The sequence below is a fragment of the Ranitomeya imitator genome, chromosome 4 (assembly GCF_032444005.1).
Source record: "Ranitomeya imitator isolate aRanImi1 chromosome 4, aRanImi1.pri, whole genome shotgun sequence".
NCBI classification, from domain to species: domain Eukaryota; kingdom Metazoa; phylum Chordata; class Amphibia; order Anura; family Dendrobatidae; genus Ranitomeya; species Ranitomeya imitator.
The window spans coordinates 681,490,727-681,509,948 of record NC_091285.1 but is presented as its reverse complement, the minus strand read 5'-3'; the positions used below and the strand labels follow the sequence as shown (position 1 = coordinate 681,509,948).

The 19,222-nt window shown below is 57.4% G+C and overlaps 1 protein-coding gene across 1 annotated transcript; it reads left to right on the top strand.

Annotated features, from left to right (window-relative positions):
• Positions 1-43: 43 nt before the first annotated feature.
• SNAPC2 (small nuclear RNA activating complex polypeptide 2) lies at positions 44-19,014 on the top strand. Its single transcript, XM_069767390.1, is given in 7 exon segments — positions 44-237; positions 799-979; positions 5,872-5,991; positions 9,131-9,199; positions 9,552-9,795; positions 9,798-9,818; positions 18,584-19,014. Coding segments are annotated over 6 exon segments (885 nt in total). The 5' UTR covers positions 44-237; positions 799-808; the 3' UTR covers positions 18,844-19,014.
• Positions 19,015-19,222: the final 208 nt, after the last annotated feature.

The window sequence follows — 19,222 nt, the reverse complement described above, 5'->3', positions numbered from 1 at the left end:
TTTCTTTATCTCACTTTTCCTTTCTGTGTCACTTTATTTCACCTTTTTTTTTTTTTAAATAAAAATCCTCAAATTTATTACAAGAAAACGGAAATGTAATCCACTTCCGCCCTCAGTCCCGGCTGGCCTCGCTGCCCTTTCTGTGACGTCACCGTACGGGGGCTCGGCAGGAAGCAAGACCTCAGATCCCGCGAGAAAAACTGCTGCACACAGAGGAATCAATCACGAGCTGCCGAGGTGAGGAGACTGCAGAGCTCGTGTGTATGGGCTGTGTGCGGCGAGCAGCAGTCGGGCATGCTGTGACTTGTAGTTCTCTTGCAGCGTGTACAAAAGAGTTACAGATGTCAGATTGTATTGTGCACGGTCACCCAGCTTTCCCAGTATCTGCAGAGTATCCTGAGCACATAGGGGACTAGGAAAGCTGGGTGACAACCCCTGGGACCTGTGCTGGGCACCATATTGGGTGTCACCCAGCTTTCCCAGTATCTGCAGAGTATCCTGAGCACATAAGAGACTGGGAAAGCTGGGTGACATCCCCTGGGACCCGTGCTGGGCACCATATTGGTTGTCACCCAGCTCTCCTGGTATCTGCAGAGTATCCTGAGCACATAGGGAAAGCTGGGTGACAACCCCTGGGAGCTGTGCTGGGCACCATATTAGTTGTCACCCAGCTTTCCTGGATACTGGTGATGATGAGTACTCGGCAGCCATCCTTCCTCCTCACCGTCTGTGTGCAGCGTTCATTTCACAAGCCGCTCGTTATAACGTCCCGTAACGTAATACCGCTCCCCACCGCAGGCCAGGCACGATGAAGCCTCCGGTCCGCATACGCGCCACGCCCCGCCGCTATCTGACGCCACAGAGCAGCCAGCAGCTGGTGTGGACCACCAGGGAGAAGAAGGAGCTGCTCAGGGGTCTGAAGGAGCAGGTCAGCGAGAAAGCCCCCCGGGTCACTGTGGACGGACGGAGTGATGGGGAGGTAAGTGGTCAGCAAGAGGCGGGGGGCCGAGAGCAACACTAGGTCAGGGTCTCGGGACCCCCCATATACATGACGTGAGCCGTGGAGCTGTGTCTGCACCACACAGGGGGCGATGGCGCAGGTCACACAGAGGGTGGGGGATGATATATATCCCCCCACCCACGCCGCATAGCCACACTCACCCTAATATCCCATATCATCCCGTCAGCCAGAGCCACCGGACTACTACCCCTAATATCCCACATGATCCTGTCAGCCAGAGCCACCGGACTACTACCCCAAATATCCCACATCATCCCGACAGCCAGAGCCACCGGACTACTACCCCTAATTTCCCACATCATCCTGTCAGCCCGAGCCACCGGACTACTACCCCTAATATCCCACATCCTCCCGTCAGTCAGAGCCACCGGACTACTACCCCTAATATCCCACATCATCCCGTCAGCCAGAGCCACCAGACTACTACCCCTAATTTCCCACATGATCCTGTCAGCCAGAGCCACCGGACTACTACCCCTAATATCCCACATCATCCCGACAGCCAGAGCCACCGGACTACTACCCCTAATTTCCCACATCATCCTGTCAGCCAGAGCCACCGGACTACTACCCCTAATATCCCACATCATCCCGACAGCCAGAGCCACCGGACTACTACCCCTAATTTCCCACATCATCCTGTCAGCCAGAGCCACCGGACTACTACCCCTAATATCCCACATCCTCCCGTCAGTCAGAGCCACCGGACTACTACCCCAAATATCCCACATCATCCCGACAGCCAGAGCCACCGGACTACTACCCCTAATTTCCCACATCATCCTGTCAGCCAGAGCCACCGGACTACTACCCCTAATATCCCACATCATCCCGACAGCCAGAGCCACCGGACTACTACCCCTAATTTCCCACATCATCCTGTCAGCCCGAGCCACCGGACTACTACCCCTAATATCCCACATCCTCCCGTCAGTCAGAGCCACCGGACTACTACCCCAAATATCCCACATCATCCCGACAGCCAGAGCCACCGGACTACTACCCCTAATTTCCCACATCATCCTGTCAGCCAGAGCCACCGGACTACTACCCCAAATATCCCACATCATCCCGACAGCCAGAGCCACCGGACTACTACCCCTAATTTCCCACATCATCCTGTCAGCCAGAGCCACCGGACTACTACCCCAAATATCCCACATCATCCCGACAGCCAGAGCCACCGGACTACTACCCCTAATTTCCCACATCATCCTGTCAGCCCGAGCCACCGGACTACTATCCCTAATATCCCACATCATCCAGTCAGCCAGAGCCATCAGACTACTACTCCAAATATCCCACGTCAGCCAAAGCCACCGGACTACTACCCCTAATATCCCACATCATCCCGTCAGCCAGAGCCACCGGACTACTACCCCTAATATCCCACATCATCCAGTCAGCCAGAGCCACCGGACTACTACCCCTAATATCCCACATCATCCAGTCAGCCAGAGCCATCAGACTACTACTCCAAATATCCCACGTCAGCCAAAGCCACCGGACTACTACCCCTAATATCCCACATCATCCCGTCAGCCAGAGCCACCGGACTTCTACCCCTAATATCCCACATCAGCCCGAGCCACCGGACTACTACCCCTAATATCCCACATCATCCCGTCAGCCAGAGCCACCGGACTACTACCCCTAATATCCCACATCATCCAGTCAGTCAGAGCCACCGGACTACTACCCCTAATATCCCACATCATCCCATCAGCCAGAGCCACCGGACTACTACCCCTAATATCCCACATCATCCAGTCAGCCAGAGCCACCGGACTACTACCCCTAATATCCCACATCATCCTGTCAGAGCCACCGGACTACTACCCCTAATATCCCACATCATCCCATCAGCCAGAGCCACCGGACTACTACCCCTAATATCCCACATCATCCTGTCAGAGCCACCGGACTACTACCCCTAATATCCCACATCATCCAGTCAGTCGGAGCCACCGGACTACTACCCCTAATATCCCACATCATCCTGTCAGAGCCACCGGACTACTACCCCTAATATCCCACATCATCCCATCAGCCAGAGCCACCGGACTACTACCCCTAATATCCCACATCATCCCGTCAGTCAGAGCCACCGGACTACTACCCCTAATATCCCACGTCAGCCCGAGCCACTGGACTACTACCCCTAATATCCCACATCATCCCATCAGCCAGAGCCACCGGACTACTACCCCTAATATCCCACATCATCCCGTCAGAGCCACCGGACTACTACCCCTAATATCCCACATCATCCCATCAGCCAGAGCCACCGGACTACTACCCCTAATATCCCACATCATCCCGTCAGAGCCACCGGACTACTACCCCTAATATCCCACATCATCCCGTCAGCCAACATTGTCAGGGTGGAGCTGTTGCACCAATTAAAATGATTCCAGGGTTGGAGAAATCTGTCTTGTGTTTCTTTTCTTAATCTGTGTTTGCATTTTTAAGTTAATGAGATGCGTCATGCCAGACAAAGAGAAGCTCCTGATTCTGGGCCCCTGCAGTCTGTGTCAGAGGGTGGTCTGTGTCCGCACAGGAATAAATTGTGTTATTTCCAGCTTTACAGAAGGACGATAAGAATAATAGGCCTCAGTTACCACAACTGCTCATAGCAACCAATCACAGCTCAGCTTTCATCTTTTAAACAGCTCTGTTGAAAAGAAAGATGCTTAGTGATTGGTTGCTGTGTGGAGTGGGCGTGGCTGACACACACACACACAGCTGTATATATATATATATACACACTAGCTGAAGAGCCCGGCGTTGCCCGGGCATAGTAATGAACTGTGGTTAGTTGTAACAAATTATAATGATTATCCTCCATCCCATAGTACCGTGCCCATATTCCCATCATACACATCCTCCATCCCATAGTACTGTGCCCATATACCCATCATACACATCCTCCATCCCATAGTACCGTGCCCATAAACCCATCATACACATCCTCCATCCCATAGTACTGTGCCCATATTCCCATCATACACATCCTCCATCCCATAGTACCGTGCCCATATACCCATCATACACATCCTCCATCCCATAGTACCGTGCCCATATACCCATCATACACATCCTCCATCCCATAGTACCGTGCCCATATACCCATCATACACATCCTCCATCCCATAGTACCGTGCCCATATACCCATCATACACATCCTCCATCCCATAGTACTGTGCCCATATTCCCATCATACACATCCTCCATCCCATAGTACCGTGCCCATATACCCATCACACATCCTCCATCCCATAGTACCGTGCCCATATACCCATCATACACATCCTCCATCCCATAGTACCGTGCCCATATACCCATCATACACATCCTCCATCCCATAGTACCGTGCCCATATACCCATCATACACATCCTCCATCCCATAGTACCGTGCCCATATTCCCATCATACACATCCTCCATCCCATAGTACCGTGCCCATATTCATACACATCCTCCATCCCATAGTACTGTGCCCATATACCCATCATACACATCCTCCATCCCATAGTACCGTGCCCATATACCCATCATACACATCCTCCATCCCATAGTACTGTGCCCATATACCCATCATACACATCCTCCATCCCATAGTACCGTGCCCATAACCCATCATACACATCCTCCATCCCATAGTACCGTGCCCATATTCCCATCATACACATCCTCCATCCCATAGTACCGTGCCCATATTCCCATCATACACATCCTCCATCCCATAGTACCGTGCCCATATTCCCATCATACACATCCTCCATCCCATAGTACTGTGCCCATATACCCATCATACACATCCTCCATCCCATAGTCCCGTGCCCATATTCCCATCATACACATCCTCCATCCCATAGTACCGTGCCCATATTCCCATCATACACATCCTCCATCCCATAGTACTGTGCCCATATACCCATCATACACATCCTCCATCCCATAGTCCCGTGCCCATATTCCCATCATACACATCCTCCATCCCATAGTACCGTGCCCATATTCCCATCATACACATCCTCCATCCCATAGTTCCGTTCCCATATAACCATTATGACATCATCTTCGCCATGGCAACCATTATGACATCATCGTCACCATGGCAGCCATTATGAGATCATCTTCACCATGGCAACCTTTGTCATCGTCGCCATGGCAACCATTAAGACGTCAATGACCTCATCATCACCATGGCAACCTATTATGACATCATCGTCGCCATGGCAACCATTATGACATCATCGTCGATATACACACACATACACTCGTTTTTATATATATAGGTTGAGTCCATTTTTTTTTTTTGTGTCCCTGATCTGTTGAATCGGGGCTATAGCTCCGTACGATGAAGCCAAAAAACAACGGTGGAGTTTTTTTTTCCTTTCTCCCCATATGGAAATGTTTCCCGTCTTTCAGTAGATTATACAGTAAAACGAATGGAGCCGTTCTGAGCTAAAACTTGTTTCATCCCCCCCCCCCCGAAGAAAAAAAAAACAAGCCGTCATAAGGCCGCAGTGATGGGAAAATGATAAAGTTATGGCTACTGAAAAAAATGAGGTGGAGGAACAAAAATGAAAAATATCACATTGGCTGGACACAGTGGTTAATTATCTAAAAGAAGATGTCTGTGCTCCAGACCGTGAGCCGGCGCCTTTTTCACGGTCTCCGCTCGGTTAGTGAGCACAGACCCTTATTGGCGCCTCACAACCGAGGCAGCGAGATCGTTTGTTTAGGGGGCGTGGCCTGGTATTGGCTCCTCCCTCTCTCAGGCTGGGGCGGAGTCTAGGAGTCGGACTGGAGTGACGTGTGACTCGTTCTTGTGATATTTCAGGTGGCGTCCTACTTTTCTTGGCTGCGCAGTCGAGCTGCTCGAGAGGCGATACAGACGGAGTACGGGAAGATGGTTCATCTGAAGAAGCTCCGATGGATTCGGGATCCGGCGCCCATTGAGGTAAATGTAAAGTTATCCCAGGCCTGGCCACTGGTAACAGCCTCCGCTGAGTGACGGGGGCCACCCAGCACTATGGGCTCTTCCCTCCCCTGAGGATGGGCTCCACACCCCCAAGTATGTTCCCGTCTCTGAGGATGGGCTCCACCTACCACCCCAGGTATGTTTCTTTCCCTCCCCTGAGGATGGGCTCCACACCCCCAAGTATGTTCCCGTCTCTGAGGATGGGCTCCACCTACCACCCCCGATATGTTTCTTTCCCTCCCATGAGGATGGGCTCCACCTCCCTCCCCGATATGTTTCTTTCCCTCCCATGAGGATGGGCTCCACCTCCCTCACCGATATGTTTCCTTTTCTCCCATGAGGATGTCCCCAAGTATGTTTCCTCTCCCAAGGATGGGCTCCACATACCCCCAAACATGTTTCTTTCCCTCCTCTGAGGATGGGGCTCCTCTTCCCCAAGTATGTTCCCGTCCCTAAGGATGGGCTCCACACCCCCCAGGTATGGTTCCCCACCCCAGGTATGTTTCTTCCCTCCCCTGAGGAGGGGCTCCACACCCCCCAGGTATGTTTCTTCCCTCCCCCGAGGTATGGTTCCCCACTCCAGGTATGTTTCTTCTATTCCCGAGGAGGGGCTCCACACCCCCCAGGTATGTTTCTTCCTCCCCCCCCCCCCCCCAGGTACAGTTCCCCACCCCCAGGTACAGTTCCCCACCCCAGGTATGTTTCTTCCCTCCCCCGAGGAGGGGCTCCACACCCCCCAGGTATGTTTCTTACCTCCCCCAAGTACGGTTCCCCACCCCAGGTACGGTTCCCCACCCCAGGTACGGTTCCCCACTCCAGGTACGTTTCTTCCCTCCCCCGAGGAGGTCCTCCACACCCCCCTGGTATGTTTCTTCCCTCCCCCGAGGAGGTCCTCCACACCCCCCTGGTATGTTTATTCCCTCCCCCAAGGAGGTCCTCCACACCCCCCTGGTATGTTTATTCCCTCCCCCAAGGAGGTCCTCCACACCCCCCAGGTATGTTTCTTCCCCACCCCAGGTACGGTTCCCCACCCCAGGTACGGTTCCCCACCCCAGGTACGGTTCCCCACCCCAGGTACGGTTCCCCACCCCAGGTACGGTTCCCCACCCCAGGTACGGTTCCCCACCCCAGGTACGGTTCCCCACCCCAGGTACGGTTCCCCACCCCAGGTACGGTTCCCCACCCCAGGTACGTTTCTTCCCTCCCCCGAGGAGGTCCTCCACACCCCCCAGGTATGTTTCTTCCCTCCCCCAAGGAGGTCCTCCACACCCCCCCCAGGTATGTTTCTTCCCTCTCCCCAGGTATGGTTCCCCACCCCAGGAATGTTTCTTCCCTCCCCCGAGGAGGTCCTCCACACCCCCCAGGTATGTTTCTTCCCTCCCCCGAGGAGGTCCTCCACACCCCCCAGGTATGTTTCTTCCCTCCCCCAAGGAGGTCCTCCACACCCCCCCCAGGTATGTTTCTTCCCTCTCCCCAGGTATGGTTCCCCACCCCAGGAATGTTTCTTCCCTCCCCCGAGGAGGTCCTCCACACCCCCCAGGTATGTTTCTTCCCTCCCCCGAGGAGGTCCTCCACACCCCCAGGGTTTTTTTTTCTACCGCAGGGAATTATATATAATTTTGGTGTTTTTCAGCTACTTTAGGATATTTTATTGTATATTTAGTTCCGTGTCCTATTTAATTCTCTCACATCCTATCAGTGGACTCTTTGCTATTACCCAGCGCGTACCGGTACATATTTTGATATATACCAAGTTGATATACATTTTTCTTTTTACAAACAGTAGGTGGATGTTTGTTGGTGTCGCTGCAGGGTTATTGAGCTTGATACTTTGCGCCACCATATTTTAGATATATCTTGTTACAAGATGGCAGATTCCCTATTCTGTATGTGAGCCTTTCTCCTCCATGACCTGGGGTAGGAGCAGAGGTCATTGCATACAGGGCAGGCACTGGCTGTGTCATACAGCCGGCACCAGCCTCTAACAGCAGTGACCCGAGCCAGCTCTAATCGCTGCTGATTAGCTTCTTTAACCCCTTCACGACGCAGCCAATTTAGTTTTTTTTTGTTGTTGTTGTTTCCTCCCCTTCATTCCAGAGCCATAACTTTTTTTTTCTGTCCACATAGACATATCGGGGCTTGTTTTGTGTGGGGCGAGTTGTACTTTTGAATGACTCCACGTGAGAGGGTGAAAAAATAAAAAAAAATTCCAAGCGGGAAGAAATTGAGAAAAAAAACGCAAATCTGACTGTTTTTTGGGAAATTATAATGACGGTGTACACTTTGCGGTAACGATGACCTCACTGTATTATTCTGGCCGTCAGTACGATTACGGAGATACCCAACATGTCCAGTTTTGTTTTGTTTTTTTTTATTTTACTGGTGGGAAAAAAAAAATCTGAACTTCGAAAAAAAAACATGTTTGGGTTGTCTCCTTATTTTTAATTAGCCTTTGTAATGATTTTAGTTTTTCGACTGCTGGAGCTGTGTGACGGGTCACTTTTTGCAGGGCGAGACGGTGTATTTATTGGTACTATTTTCGGATGGAGGTGACGTTGTGATCGCTCGCTACAGAATTTTTCGTGGTATTAAAGTGACCAAAAAACCCGTAATTTTGGCGTTCTTTTAATTTTAATTTTTTTTTTTTTACATTTTTTTTTTTTTTTGTGTGCGATATTTTACTGTTCAGATTTATTTTTATATTTTGATTGGACTTTTCTAAACGTGGCGAGATCACGTGTGTATTTTTTAATCTTTATTTTTTTTTTTTACTTTTCACTGTCTTTGTTAGTCCCCTTAGGGGACTGAAGTTGCGATCATCTGATCGCTCGTGCTGTGTACAGCAACGGACCAAAGCTGGCATGGTGACCCACGATTATGTCATGGGCGCACCCCTAAATTGACGCGTCCCCCATGCTAGTGCGCAGTCTGGTTCCGCCAATGAGCTGCAGTGGAAGCTGGGACCGGGTGAGGGCGACGGTCGCCTCCAAAAATGTGATTAAAATTGTCCGCGCTTTTGTTTTTGTTGTTGTTTTTAGCAGTTTTTCTTTTAGAACCCTCGACGCGCGCTCAGTACAATGGACGGAGATTCTGATCATTTTCTTCTTTTCGCGGACAGATCTGGACGGACCTGGTGAGCCGGATTTGCAGCACAACAGAAGAAGCAATGTCCGCGGCTTTTTCACAGGTAAATGTTATCACTAAGTAACTTTTTTTTTTTGCAAAAGTTTAGGCACCCCTTGTCAAATGACCGATAACTTCTGCAGATACTGATGCTTCGTTTCTGTGTATTTCCTGAATTTGTCATTATGGAACCCAGAAAACACAAAATTGTTTTGTGCAAAATAGTTGGCACCCGATCACTTGTTACACTCCTAAGACAAAAGTCGCAAAAGTGGTGACTTTAAAATTATTTTTTGAAAATTTTTTTTATCTCTGTCATGTTATTAGGTTATAAAGAGGTCATTTTGGGAGCGGAGGTGCATAAACTTTTACAAATGACTATATGTTAGTGACCAATTTCTGAACCTTCTGTGTAGATGCTGACCATAGCCTCGACAGAACCTGTGACTCTCCATCACTCCATCCCCTGTAAGGAGCCTCCAGCAGTCTCTGGTCACACGGTCGCACCTCATGGGCAGAACCTTCAGCACAAAGAATCCTCAGAGGCGGAGCCAAGCTCTTCGGGGGAGGAGCCAACTAAATATGGTCTTCATGATGGCTGGAGCAGTTTAGACTTTGAGAATATTTATATCTATCTATCAAAAGCTGTGAGGGGAGAGACGCTCCGAAGCTGTCTGAGTTTGGTATGTAGTCTCCGAGGGGTGTGGGGATTTATGCAACATTTTGTCCAATGTTTATTTTTGTTTCCTCCCATAATTCCCTGCAGGGTGAGTGCATGTATATAACGATGATGTTTATGCTGCCATAGCCAGGCTGCAGATAACACCGATTCATTCCGTTTAAACTCCTCAGAAGCTGGTAAGGCCCTCTATGCCCCCACAAAGTGACCCCAAGGGTGCTGATAGCTTGTCATGGCAGCTGGAGGGCTACCAGTGATGTTCCTCGGTGTAGGCAGCTGTTTTTTGGATCATTCGCCCCCTCCCCCCCCCCCCCCCCCCCCCCCACCCCCCACACCTCCAAACCAAAAGGAGGAAAAAGCGATCAGAAAGACAGATGTACCCCGAAGATATCTCCATGTGTTGCTTTGTACTCTACTGACACCCGAAGCTGCGTTTTAAAGAGTAAAATGTCGTTTTAATTTTTATTTTGTAAATCAGTAGTACACATGAAAGTAAGCAACTTTATAATCTATCTCATCAGGGAGATCTGCTTCTTATACTCTGTCATGTGAAAATGGGGGGAGAGGAGCTGGAGGCGGACACTGTGGGGGGGAGAGGAGCTGGAGGCGGACACTGTGGGGGGAGAGGAGCTGGAGGAGGACACTGTGGGGGGAGAGGAGCTGGAGGAGGACACTGTGGGGGGGAGAGGAGCTGGAGGCGGACACTATGGGGGAGAGGAGCTGGAGGCGGACACTGTGGGGGGAGAGGAGCTGGAGGAGGACACTGGGTGGAGAGGAGCTGGAGGAGGACACTGTGGGGGGAGAGGAGCTGGAGGCGGACACTGTGGGGGGAGAGGAGCTGGAGGCGGACACTGTGGGGGGAGAGGAGCTGGAGGAGGGACACTGTGGGTGGAGAGGAGCTGGAGGAGGACACTGGGGGAGAGGGAGCTGGAGGCGGACACTGTGGGGGGAGAGGAGCTGGAGGCGGACACTGTGGGGGGGAGAGGAGCTGGAGGCGGACACTGTGGGGGGAGAAGAGCTGGAGGAGGACACTGGGGGGAGAGGAGGCTGGAGGAGGACACTGGGGGGGAGAGGAGCTGGGAGGAGGACACTGGGGGGAGAGGAGCTGGAGGAGGACACTGTGGGGGGAGAGGAGCTGGAGGCGGACACTGTGGGGGGAGAGGAGCTGGAGGCGGACACTGTGGGGGGAGAGGAGCTGGAGGCGGACACTGTGGGGGGAGAAGAGCTGGAGGAGGACACTGGGGGGAGAGGAGCTGGAGGAGGACACTGGGGGGAGAGGAGCTGGAGGCGGACACGGTGGGGGGGAGAAGAGCTGGAGGCGGACACTGGGGGGGGGAGAAGAGCTGGAGGCGGACACTGTGGGGGGAGAGGAGCTGGATGCGGACACTGTGGGGGGAGAGGAGCTGGAGGCGACACTGTGGGGGGAGAGAGCTGGAGGCGGACACTGTGGGGGGAGAGGAGCTGGAGGCGGACACTGTGGGGGAGAGGAGCTGGTGGAGGCGGACACTGGGGGAGAGGAGCTGGAGGCGGACACTGGGGGGAGAGGAGCTGGAGGAGGACACTGTTAGGGGGAGAGGAGCTGGAGGCGGACACTGGGGGGAGAGGAGCTGGAGGCGGACACGGGAGAGGAGCTGGAGGCGGACACTGTTGGGGGGAGAGGAGCTGGAGGCGGACACTGTGGGGGAGAGGAGCTGGAGGCAGGCGAAGAATCAGCCGCAAGTTCTCCTGAAACGTCCGTTAAAGTTTATAATAGTTTCCACCTATTAGCAGCTTTGCTGAGGACTACGTCGATCCGTCCCTCCTGTTGGGCCCTGAGCACTAAGTCCGTCCGTCCCTCCCGTTGGGCCCTGAGCACTAAGTCCGTCCGTCCCCTCCCGTTGGGCCCTGAGCACTAAGTCCGTCCGTCCCTCCCGTTGGGCCCTGAGCACTAAGTCCGTCCGTCCCTCCCGTTGGGCCCTGAGCACTAAGTCCGTCCGTCCCTCCCGTTGGGGCCCTGAGGCACTAAGTCCGTCCGTCCCTCCCGTTGGCCCTGAGCACTAAGTCCGTCCGTCCCTCCCGTTGGGCCCTGAGCACTAAGTCCGTCCGTCCCTCCCGTTGGGCCCTGAGCACTAAGTCCGTCCGTCCCTCCCGTTGGGCCCTGAGCACTAAGTCCGTCCGTCCCTCCCGTTGGGCCCTGAGCACTAAGTCCGTCAGTCCCTCCCGTTGGGCCCTGAGCACTAAGTCCGTCCGTCCCTCCCCCCGTTGGGCCCTGAGCACTAAGTCCGTCCGTCCCTCCCTCCCGTTGGGCCCTGAGCACTAAGTCCGTCCGGCCCTCCCCTCCCGTTGGGCCCTGAGCACTAAGTCCGTCCGTCCCTCCCTCCCGTTGGGCCCTGAGCACTAAGTCCGTCCGTCCCTCCCTCCCGTTGGGCCCTGAGCACTAAGTCCGTCCGTCCCTCCCTCCCGTTAAGCCCTTAGCACTAAGTCCGTCCGTCCCTCCCTCCCGTTGGGCCCTGAGCACTAAGTCCGTCCGTCCGTCCCTCCCTCCCGTTGGGCCCTGAGCACTAAGTCCGTCCGTCCCTCCCTCCCTCCCGTTGGGCCCTGAGCACTAAGTCCGTCCGTCCCTCCCTCCCGTTGGGCCCTGAGCACTAAGTCCGTCCGTCCCTCCCTCCCGTTGGGCCCTGAGCACTAAGTCCGTCCGTCCCTCCCTCCCGTTGGGCCCTGAGCACTAAGTCCGTCCGTCCCTCCCTCCCGTTAAGCCCTTAGCACTAAGTCCGTCCGTCCCTCCCTCCCGTTGGGCCCTGAGCACTAAGTCCGTCCGTCCGTCCCTCCCTCCCGTTGGGCCCTGAGCACTAAGTCCGTCCGTCCCTCCCTCCCTCCCGTTGGGCCCTGAGCACTAAGTCCGTCCGTCCCTCCCTCCCGTTGGGCCCTGAGCACTAAGTCCGTCCGTCCGTCCCTCCCTCCCGTTGGGCCCTGAGCACTAAGTCCGTCCGTCCGTCCCTCCCTCCCGTTGGGCCCTGAGCACTAAGTCCGTCCGTCCTCCCTCCCTCCCGTTGGGCCCTGAGCACTAAGTCCGTCCGTCCCTCCCTCCCTCCCGTTGGGCCCTGAGCACTAAGTCCGTCCGTCCCTCCCTCCCTCCCGTTGGGCCCTGAGCACTAAGTCCGTCCGTCCCTCCCTCCCTCCCGTTGGGCCCTGAGCACTAAGTCCGTCCGTCCCTCCCTCCCTCCCGTTGGGCCCTGAGCACTAAGTCCGTCCGTCCCTCCCTCCCGTTGGGCCCTGAGCACTAAGTCCGTCCGTCCCTCCCTCCCGTTGGGCCCTGAGCACTAAGTCCGTCCGTCCCTCCCTCCCGTTGGGCCCTGAGCACTAAGTCCGTCCGTCCCTCCCTCCCGTTGGGCCCTGAGCACTAAGTCCGTCCGTCCCTCCCTCCCGTTGGGCCCTGAGCACTAAGTCCGTCCGTCCCTCCCTCCCGTTGGGCCCTGAGCACTAAGTCCGTCCGTCCCTCCCTCCCGTTGGGCCCTGAGCACTAAGTCCGTCCGTCCCTCCCTCCCGTTGGGCCCTGAGCACTAAGTCCGTCCGTCCGTCCGTCCCTCCCTCCCGTTGGGCCCTGAGCACTAAGTCCGTCCGTCCCTCCCTCCCGTTGGGCCCTGAGCACTAAGTCCGTCCGTCCCTCCCTCCCGTTGGGCCCTGAGCACTAAGTCCGTCCGTCCGTCCGTCCCTCCCTCACCTTGGGCCCTGAGCACTAAGTCCGTCCGTCCGTCCCTCCCTCCCGTTGGGCCCTGAGCACTAAGTCCGTCCGTCCCTCCCTCCCGTTGGGCCCTGAGCACTAAGTCCGTCCGTCCCTCCCGTTGGGCCCTGAGCACTAAGTCCGTCCGTCCGTCCCTCCCTCCCGTTGGGCCCTGAGCACTAAGTCCGTCCGTCCCTCCCTCCCGTTGGGCCCTGAGCACTAAGTCCGTCCGTCCGTCCCTCCCTCCCGTTGGGCCCTGAGCACTAAGTCCGTCCGTCCGTCCCTCCCTCCCGTTGGGCCCTGAGCACTAAGTCCGTCCGTCCGTCCCTCCCTCCCGTTGGGCCCTGAGCACTAAGTCCGTCCGTCCCTCCCTCCCGTTGGGCCCTGAGCACTAAGTCCGTCCGTCCGTCCCTCCCTCCCGTTGGGCCCTGAGCACTAAGTCCGTCCGTCCCTCCCTCCCGTTGGGCCCTGAGCACTAAGTCCGTCCGTCCGTCCCTCCCTCCCGTTGGGCCCTGAGCACTAAGTCCGTCCGTCCCTCCCTCCCGTTGGGCCCTGAGCACTAAGTCCGTCCGTCCCTCCCTCCCGTTGGGCCCTGAGCACTAAGTCCGTCCGTCCGTCCCTCCCTCCCGTTGGGCCCTGAGCACTAAGTCCGTCCGTCCGTCCCTCCCTCCCGTTGGGCCCTGAGCACTAAGTCCGTCCGTCCGTCCCTCCCTCCCGTTGGGCCCTGAGCACTAAGTCCGTCCGTCCGTCCCTCCCTCCCGTTGGGCCCTGAGCACTAAGTCCGTCCGTCCCTCCCTCCCTCCCGTTGGGCCCTGAGCACTAAGTCCGTCCGTCCCTCCCTCCCTCCCGTTGGGCCCTGAGCACTAAGTCCGTCCGTCCCTCCCTCCCTCCCGTTGGGCCCTGAGCACTAAGTCCGTCCGTCCGTCCCTCCCTCCCGTTTGGCCCTGAGCACTAAGTCCGTCCGTCCCTCCCGTTGGGCCCTGAGCACTAAGTCCGTCCGTCCGTCCGTCCCTCCCTCCCGTTGGGCCCTGAGCACTAAGTCCGTCCGTCCCTCCCTCCCGTTGGGCCCTGAGCACTAAGTCCGTCCGTCCGTCCCTCCCTCCCGTTGGGCCCTGAGCACTAAGTCCGTCCGTCCGTCCCTCCCTCCCGTTGGGCCCTGAGCACTAAGTCCGTCCGTCCGTCCCTCCCTCCCGTTGGGCCCTGAGCACTAAGTCCGTCCGTCCGTCCCTCCCTCCCGTTGGGCCCTGAGCACTAAGTCCGTCCGTCCCTCCCTCCCTCCCGTTGGGCCCTGAGCACTAAGTCCGTCCGTCCGTCCCTCCCTCCCTCCCGTTGGGCCCTGAGCACTAAGTCCGTCCGTCCGTCCCTCCCTCCCTCCCGTTGGGCCCTGAGCACTAAGTCCGTCCGTCCGTCCCTCCCTCCCTCCCGTTGGGCCCTGAGCACTAAGTCCGTCCGTCCGTCCCTCCCTCCCTCCCGTTGGGCCCTGAGCACTAAGTCCGTCCGTCCCTCCCTCCCTCCCGTTGGGCCCTGAGCACTAAGTCCGTCCGTCCGTCCCTCCCTCCCTCCCGTTGGGCCCTGAGCACTAAGTCCGTCCGTCCGTCCCTCCCTCCCTCCCGTTGGGCCCTGAGCACTAAGTCCGTCCGTCCGTCCCTCCCTCCCTCCCGTTGGGCCCTGAGCACTAAGTCCGTCCGTCCGTCCCTCCCTCCCTCCCGTTGGGCCCTGAGCACTAAGTCCGTCCGTCCGTCCCTCCCTCCCTCCCGTTGGGCCCTGAGCACTAAGTCCGTCCGTCCGTCCCTCCCTCCCTCCCGTTGGGCCCTGAGCACTAAGTCCGTCCGTCCGTCCCTCCCTCCCTCCCGTTGGGCCCTGAGCACTAAGTCCGTCCGTCCCTCCCTCCCTCCCTCCCGTTGGGCCCTGAGCACTAAGTCCGTCCGTCCCTCCCTCCCTCCCTCCCGTTGGGCCCTGAGCACTAAGTCCGTCCGTCCCTCCCTCCCTCCCTCCCGTTGGGCCCTGAGCACTAAGTCCGTCCGTCCGTCCCTCCCTCCCTCCCGTTGGGCCCTGAGCACTAAGTCCGTCCGTCCCTCCCTCCCTCCCGTTGGGCCCTGAGCACTAAGTCCGTCCGTCCCTCCCTCCCGTTGGGCCCTGAGCACTAAGTCCGTCCGTCCGTCCCTCCCTCCCGTTGGGCCCTGAGCACTAAGTCCGTCCGTCCGTCCCTCCCTCCCGTTGGGCCCTGAGCACTAAGTCCGTCCGTCCCTCCCTCCCTCCCGTTGGGCCCTGAGCACTAAGTCCGTCCGTCCCTCCCTCCCTCCCGTTGGGCCCTGAGCACTAAGTCCGTCCGTCCCTCCCTCCCGTTGGGCCCTGAGCACTAAGTCCGTCCGTCCCTCCCTCCCTCCCGTTGGGCCCTGAGCACTAAGTCCGTCCGTCCGTCCCTCCCTCCCGTTGGGCCCTGAGCACTAAGTCCGTCCGTCCGTCCCTCCCTCCCGTTGGGCCCTGAGCACTAAGTCCGTCCGTCCCTCCCTCCCTCCCGTTGGGCCCTGAGCACTAAGTCCGTCCGTCCCTCCCTCCCTCCCGTTGGGCCCTGAGCACTATGTTCCTCCCTCCCGTTGGGCCCTGAGCACTATGTTCCTCCCTCCCGTTGGGCCCTGAGCACTATGTTCCTCCCTCCCGTTGGGCCCTGAGCACTATGTTCCTCCCTCCCGTTGGGCCCTGAGCACTATGTTCCTCCCTCCCGTTGGGCCCTGAGCACTATGTTCCTCCCTCCCGTTGGGCCCTGAGCACTATGTTCCTCCCTCCCGTTGGGCCCTGAGCACTATGTTCCTCCCTCCCGTTGGGCCCTGAGCACTATGTTCCTCCCTCCCGTTGGGCCCTGAGCACTATGTTCCTCCCTCCCGTTGGGCCCTGAGCACTATGTTCCTCCCTCCCGTTGGGCCCTGAGCACTATGTTCGTCCCTCCCGTTGGGCCTTGAGCACTAAGTCCCTCCCTCCCGTTGGGACCTGAGCACTACGCCCGTCCGTCCCTCCAGTTGGGCCCTGAGCACTAAGTCCGTCCGTCCCTCCCTCCCTCCCGTTGGGCCCTGAGCACTAAGTCCGTCCGTCCCTCCCTCCCTCCCTCCCGTTGGGCCCTGAGCACTAAGTCCGTCCCTCCCTCCCTCCCGTTGGGCCCTGAGCACTAAGTCCGTCCGTCCCTCCCTCCCTCCCGTTGGGCCCTGAGCACTAAGTCCGTCCGTCCCTCCCTCCCTCCCGTTGGGCCCTGAGCACTAAGTCCGTCCGTCCCTCCCTCCCTCCCGTTGGGCCCTGAGCACTAAGTCCGTCCGTCCCTCCCTCCCTCCCGTTGGGCCCTGAGCACTAAGTCCGTCCGTCCCTCCCTCCCTCCCGTTGGGCCCTGAGCACTAAGTCCGTCCGTCCCTCCCTCCCTCCCGTTGGGCCCTGAGCACTAAGTCCGTCCGTCCCTCCCTCCCTCCCGTTGGGCCCTGAGCACTAAGTCCGTCCGTCCCTCCCTCCCTCCCGTTGGGCCCTGAGCACTAAGTCCGTCCGTCCCTCCCTCCCTCCCGTTGGGCCCTGAGCACTAAGTCCGTCCGTCCCTCCCTCCCTCCCGTTGGGCCCTGAGCACTAAGTCCGTCCGTCCCTCCCTCCCGTTGGGCCCTGAGCACTATGTTCCTCCCTCCCGTTGGGCCCTGAGCACTATGTTCCTCCCTCCCGTTGGGCCCTGAGCACTATGTTCCTCCCTCCCGTTGGGCCCTGAGCACTATGTTCCTCCCTCCCGTTGGGCCCTGAGCACTAAGTCCCTCCCTCCTGTTGGGACCTGAGCACTACGCCCGTCCGTCCCTCCAGTTGGGCCCTGAGCACTAAGTCCGTCCGTCCCTCCCTCCCTCCCGTTGGGCCCTGAGCACTAAGTCCGTCTGTCCCTCCCTCCCTCCCTCCCGTTGGGCCCTGAGCACTAAGTCCGTCCGTCCCTCCCTCCCGTTGGGCCCTGAGCACTATGTTCCTCCCTCCCGTTGGGCCTTGAGCACTAAGTCCATCCGTCCCTCCCGTTGGGCCCTGAGCACTATGTTCGTCCCTCCCGTTGGGCCTTGAGCACTATGTCCCTCCCTCCCGTTGGGACCTGAGCACTACGCCCGTCCGTCCCTCCAGTTGGGACCTGAGCACTAAGTCCATCCGTCCCTCCCGTTGGGCCCTGAGCACTAAGTCCATCCGTCCCTCCCGTTGGGACCTGAGCACTATGTTCCTCCCTCCCGTTGGGCCCTGAGCACTAAGTCCATCCGTCCCTCCCGTTGGGCCCTGAGCACTAAGTCCATCCGTCCCTCCCGTTGGGCCCTGAGCACTAAGTCCATCCGTCCCTCCCGTTGGGCCCTGAGCACTAAGTCCATCCGTCCCTCCCGTTGGGCCCTGAGCACTAAGTCCATCCGTCCCTCCCGTTGGGCCCTGAGCACTAAGTCCATCCGTCCCTCCCGTTGGGCCCTGAGCACTAAGTCCATCCGTCCCTCCCGTTGGGCCCTGAGCACTAAGTCCATCCGTCCCTCCCGTTGGGACCTGAGCACTATGTTCGTCCCTCCCGTTGGGCCTTGAGCACTATGTCCCTCCCTCCCGTTGGGACCTGAGCACTACGCCCGTCCGTCCCTCCAGTTGGGACCTGAGCACTAAGTCCATCCGTCCCTCCCGTTGGGCCCTGAGCACTAAGTCCATCCGTCCCTCCCGTTGGGCCCTGAGCACTAAGTCCATCCGTCCCTCCCGTTGGGACCTGAGCACTATGTTCGTCCCTCCCGTTGGGCCTTGAGCACTATGTCCCTCCCTCCCGTTGGGACCTGAGCACTACGCCCGTCCGTCCCTCCAGTTGGGACCTGAGCACTACGTCCGTCCATCCCTCTCGTTGGGACCTGAGCACTATGTCCGTCCCTCCCGTTGGAACCTGAGCACTACGCCCATCCGTCCCTACCTTTGGGACCTGAGCACTATGTCCGTCCCTCCCATCGGGGTCCTGATCTAGCATCACACTAACTGCAGCGCTGGCTGTGATTGGAGGGTTCTGTGGGTGGGGCCTCTGTAGCGCTCAGTGATTGGTGTCTGTGCCGTTTCAGAGTCGGCCGTCGTCCTCCGCCTCCTCCGCTGTATCCCGGATGAGTTCCAGCACCTGGATGCTCCGCGGATCGGCTCCTACCTCTACGACACTTACAATTTCCTGACCACACCGCTGAAAACCGAGGACACAGGCGAAGAGGAGACACCGAGCGAAGCTCAGGAGCCAAACTGGAGGGAGCTGGGGTTCTGCCCCCTAAACCCCCTCATGATGCCTCTGGAGCTGTTAAAGCAGAGAGAGGAGCCCGCTGCGCCCCCCTGATGGCTGTATAGGGGCTCAGTGCTGCCCCCTATGTATCGCAGGCATGCAGGGCACCTCGTAATTTTGAGGTTTCTTTATGGCGCCTGTCCGGTCGGTTGTGGAATTAAACATTATTTATTTTGTACTTGTTTTCTATGGATGAAATTAAAATATTGTGAAAATTGCAAATAATTTATGAGTGTTATTCCCAACAAAGATGGTGGGATCTCCTGGATTAGTGAGACTCGCCACCGAGGGCGCTGTTCAGTTACTCTGTAGATAAGTTTGTATTCATGCCCCCAACAGCTGAGATCGGCCCGTGTTTGTGGTGGTGATGGGCCGAGCGTCCCACAGGCCAGGGTCAGGGTGCGAGGCCACGGGGCTTATATACTAGTTACCA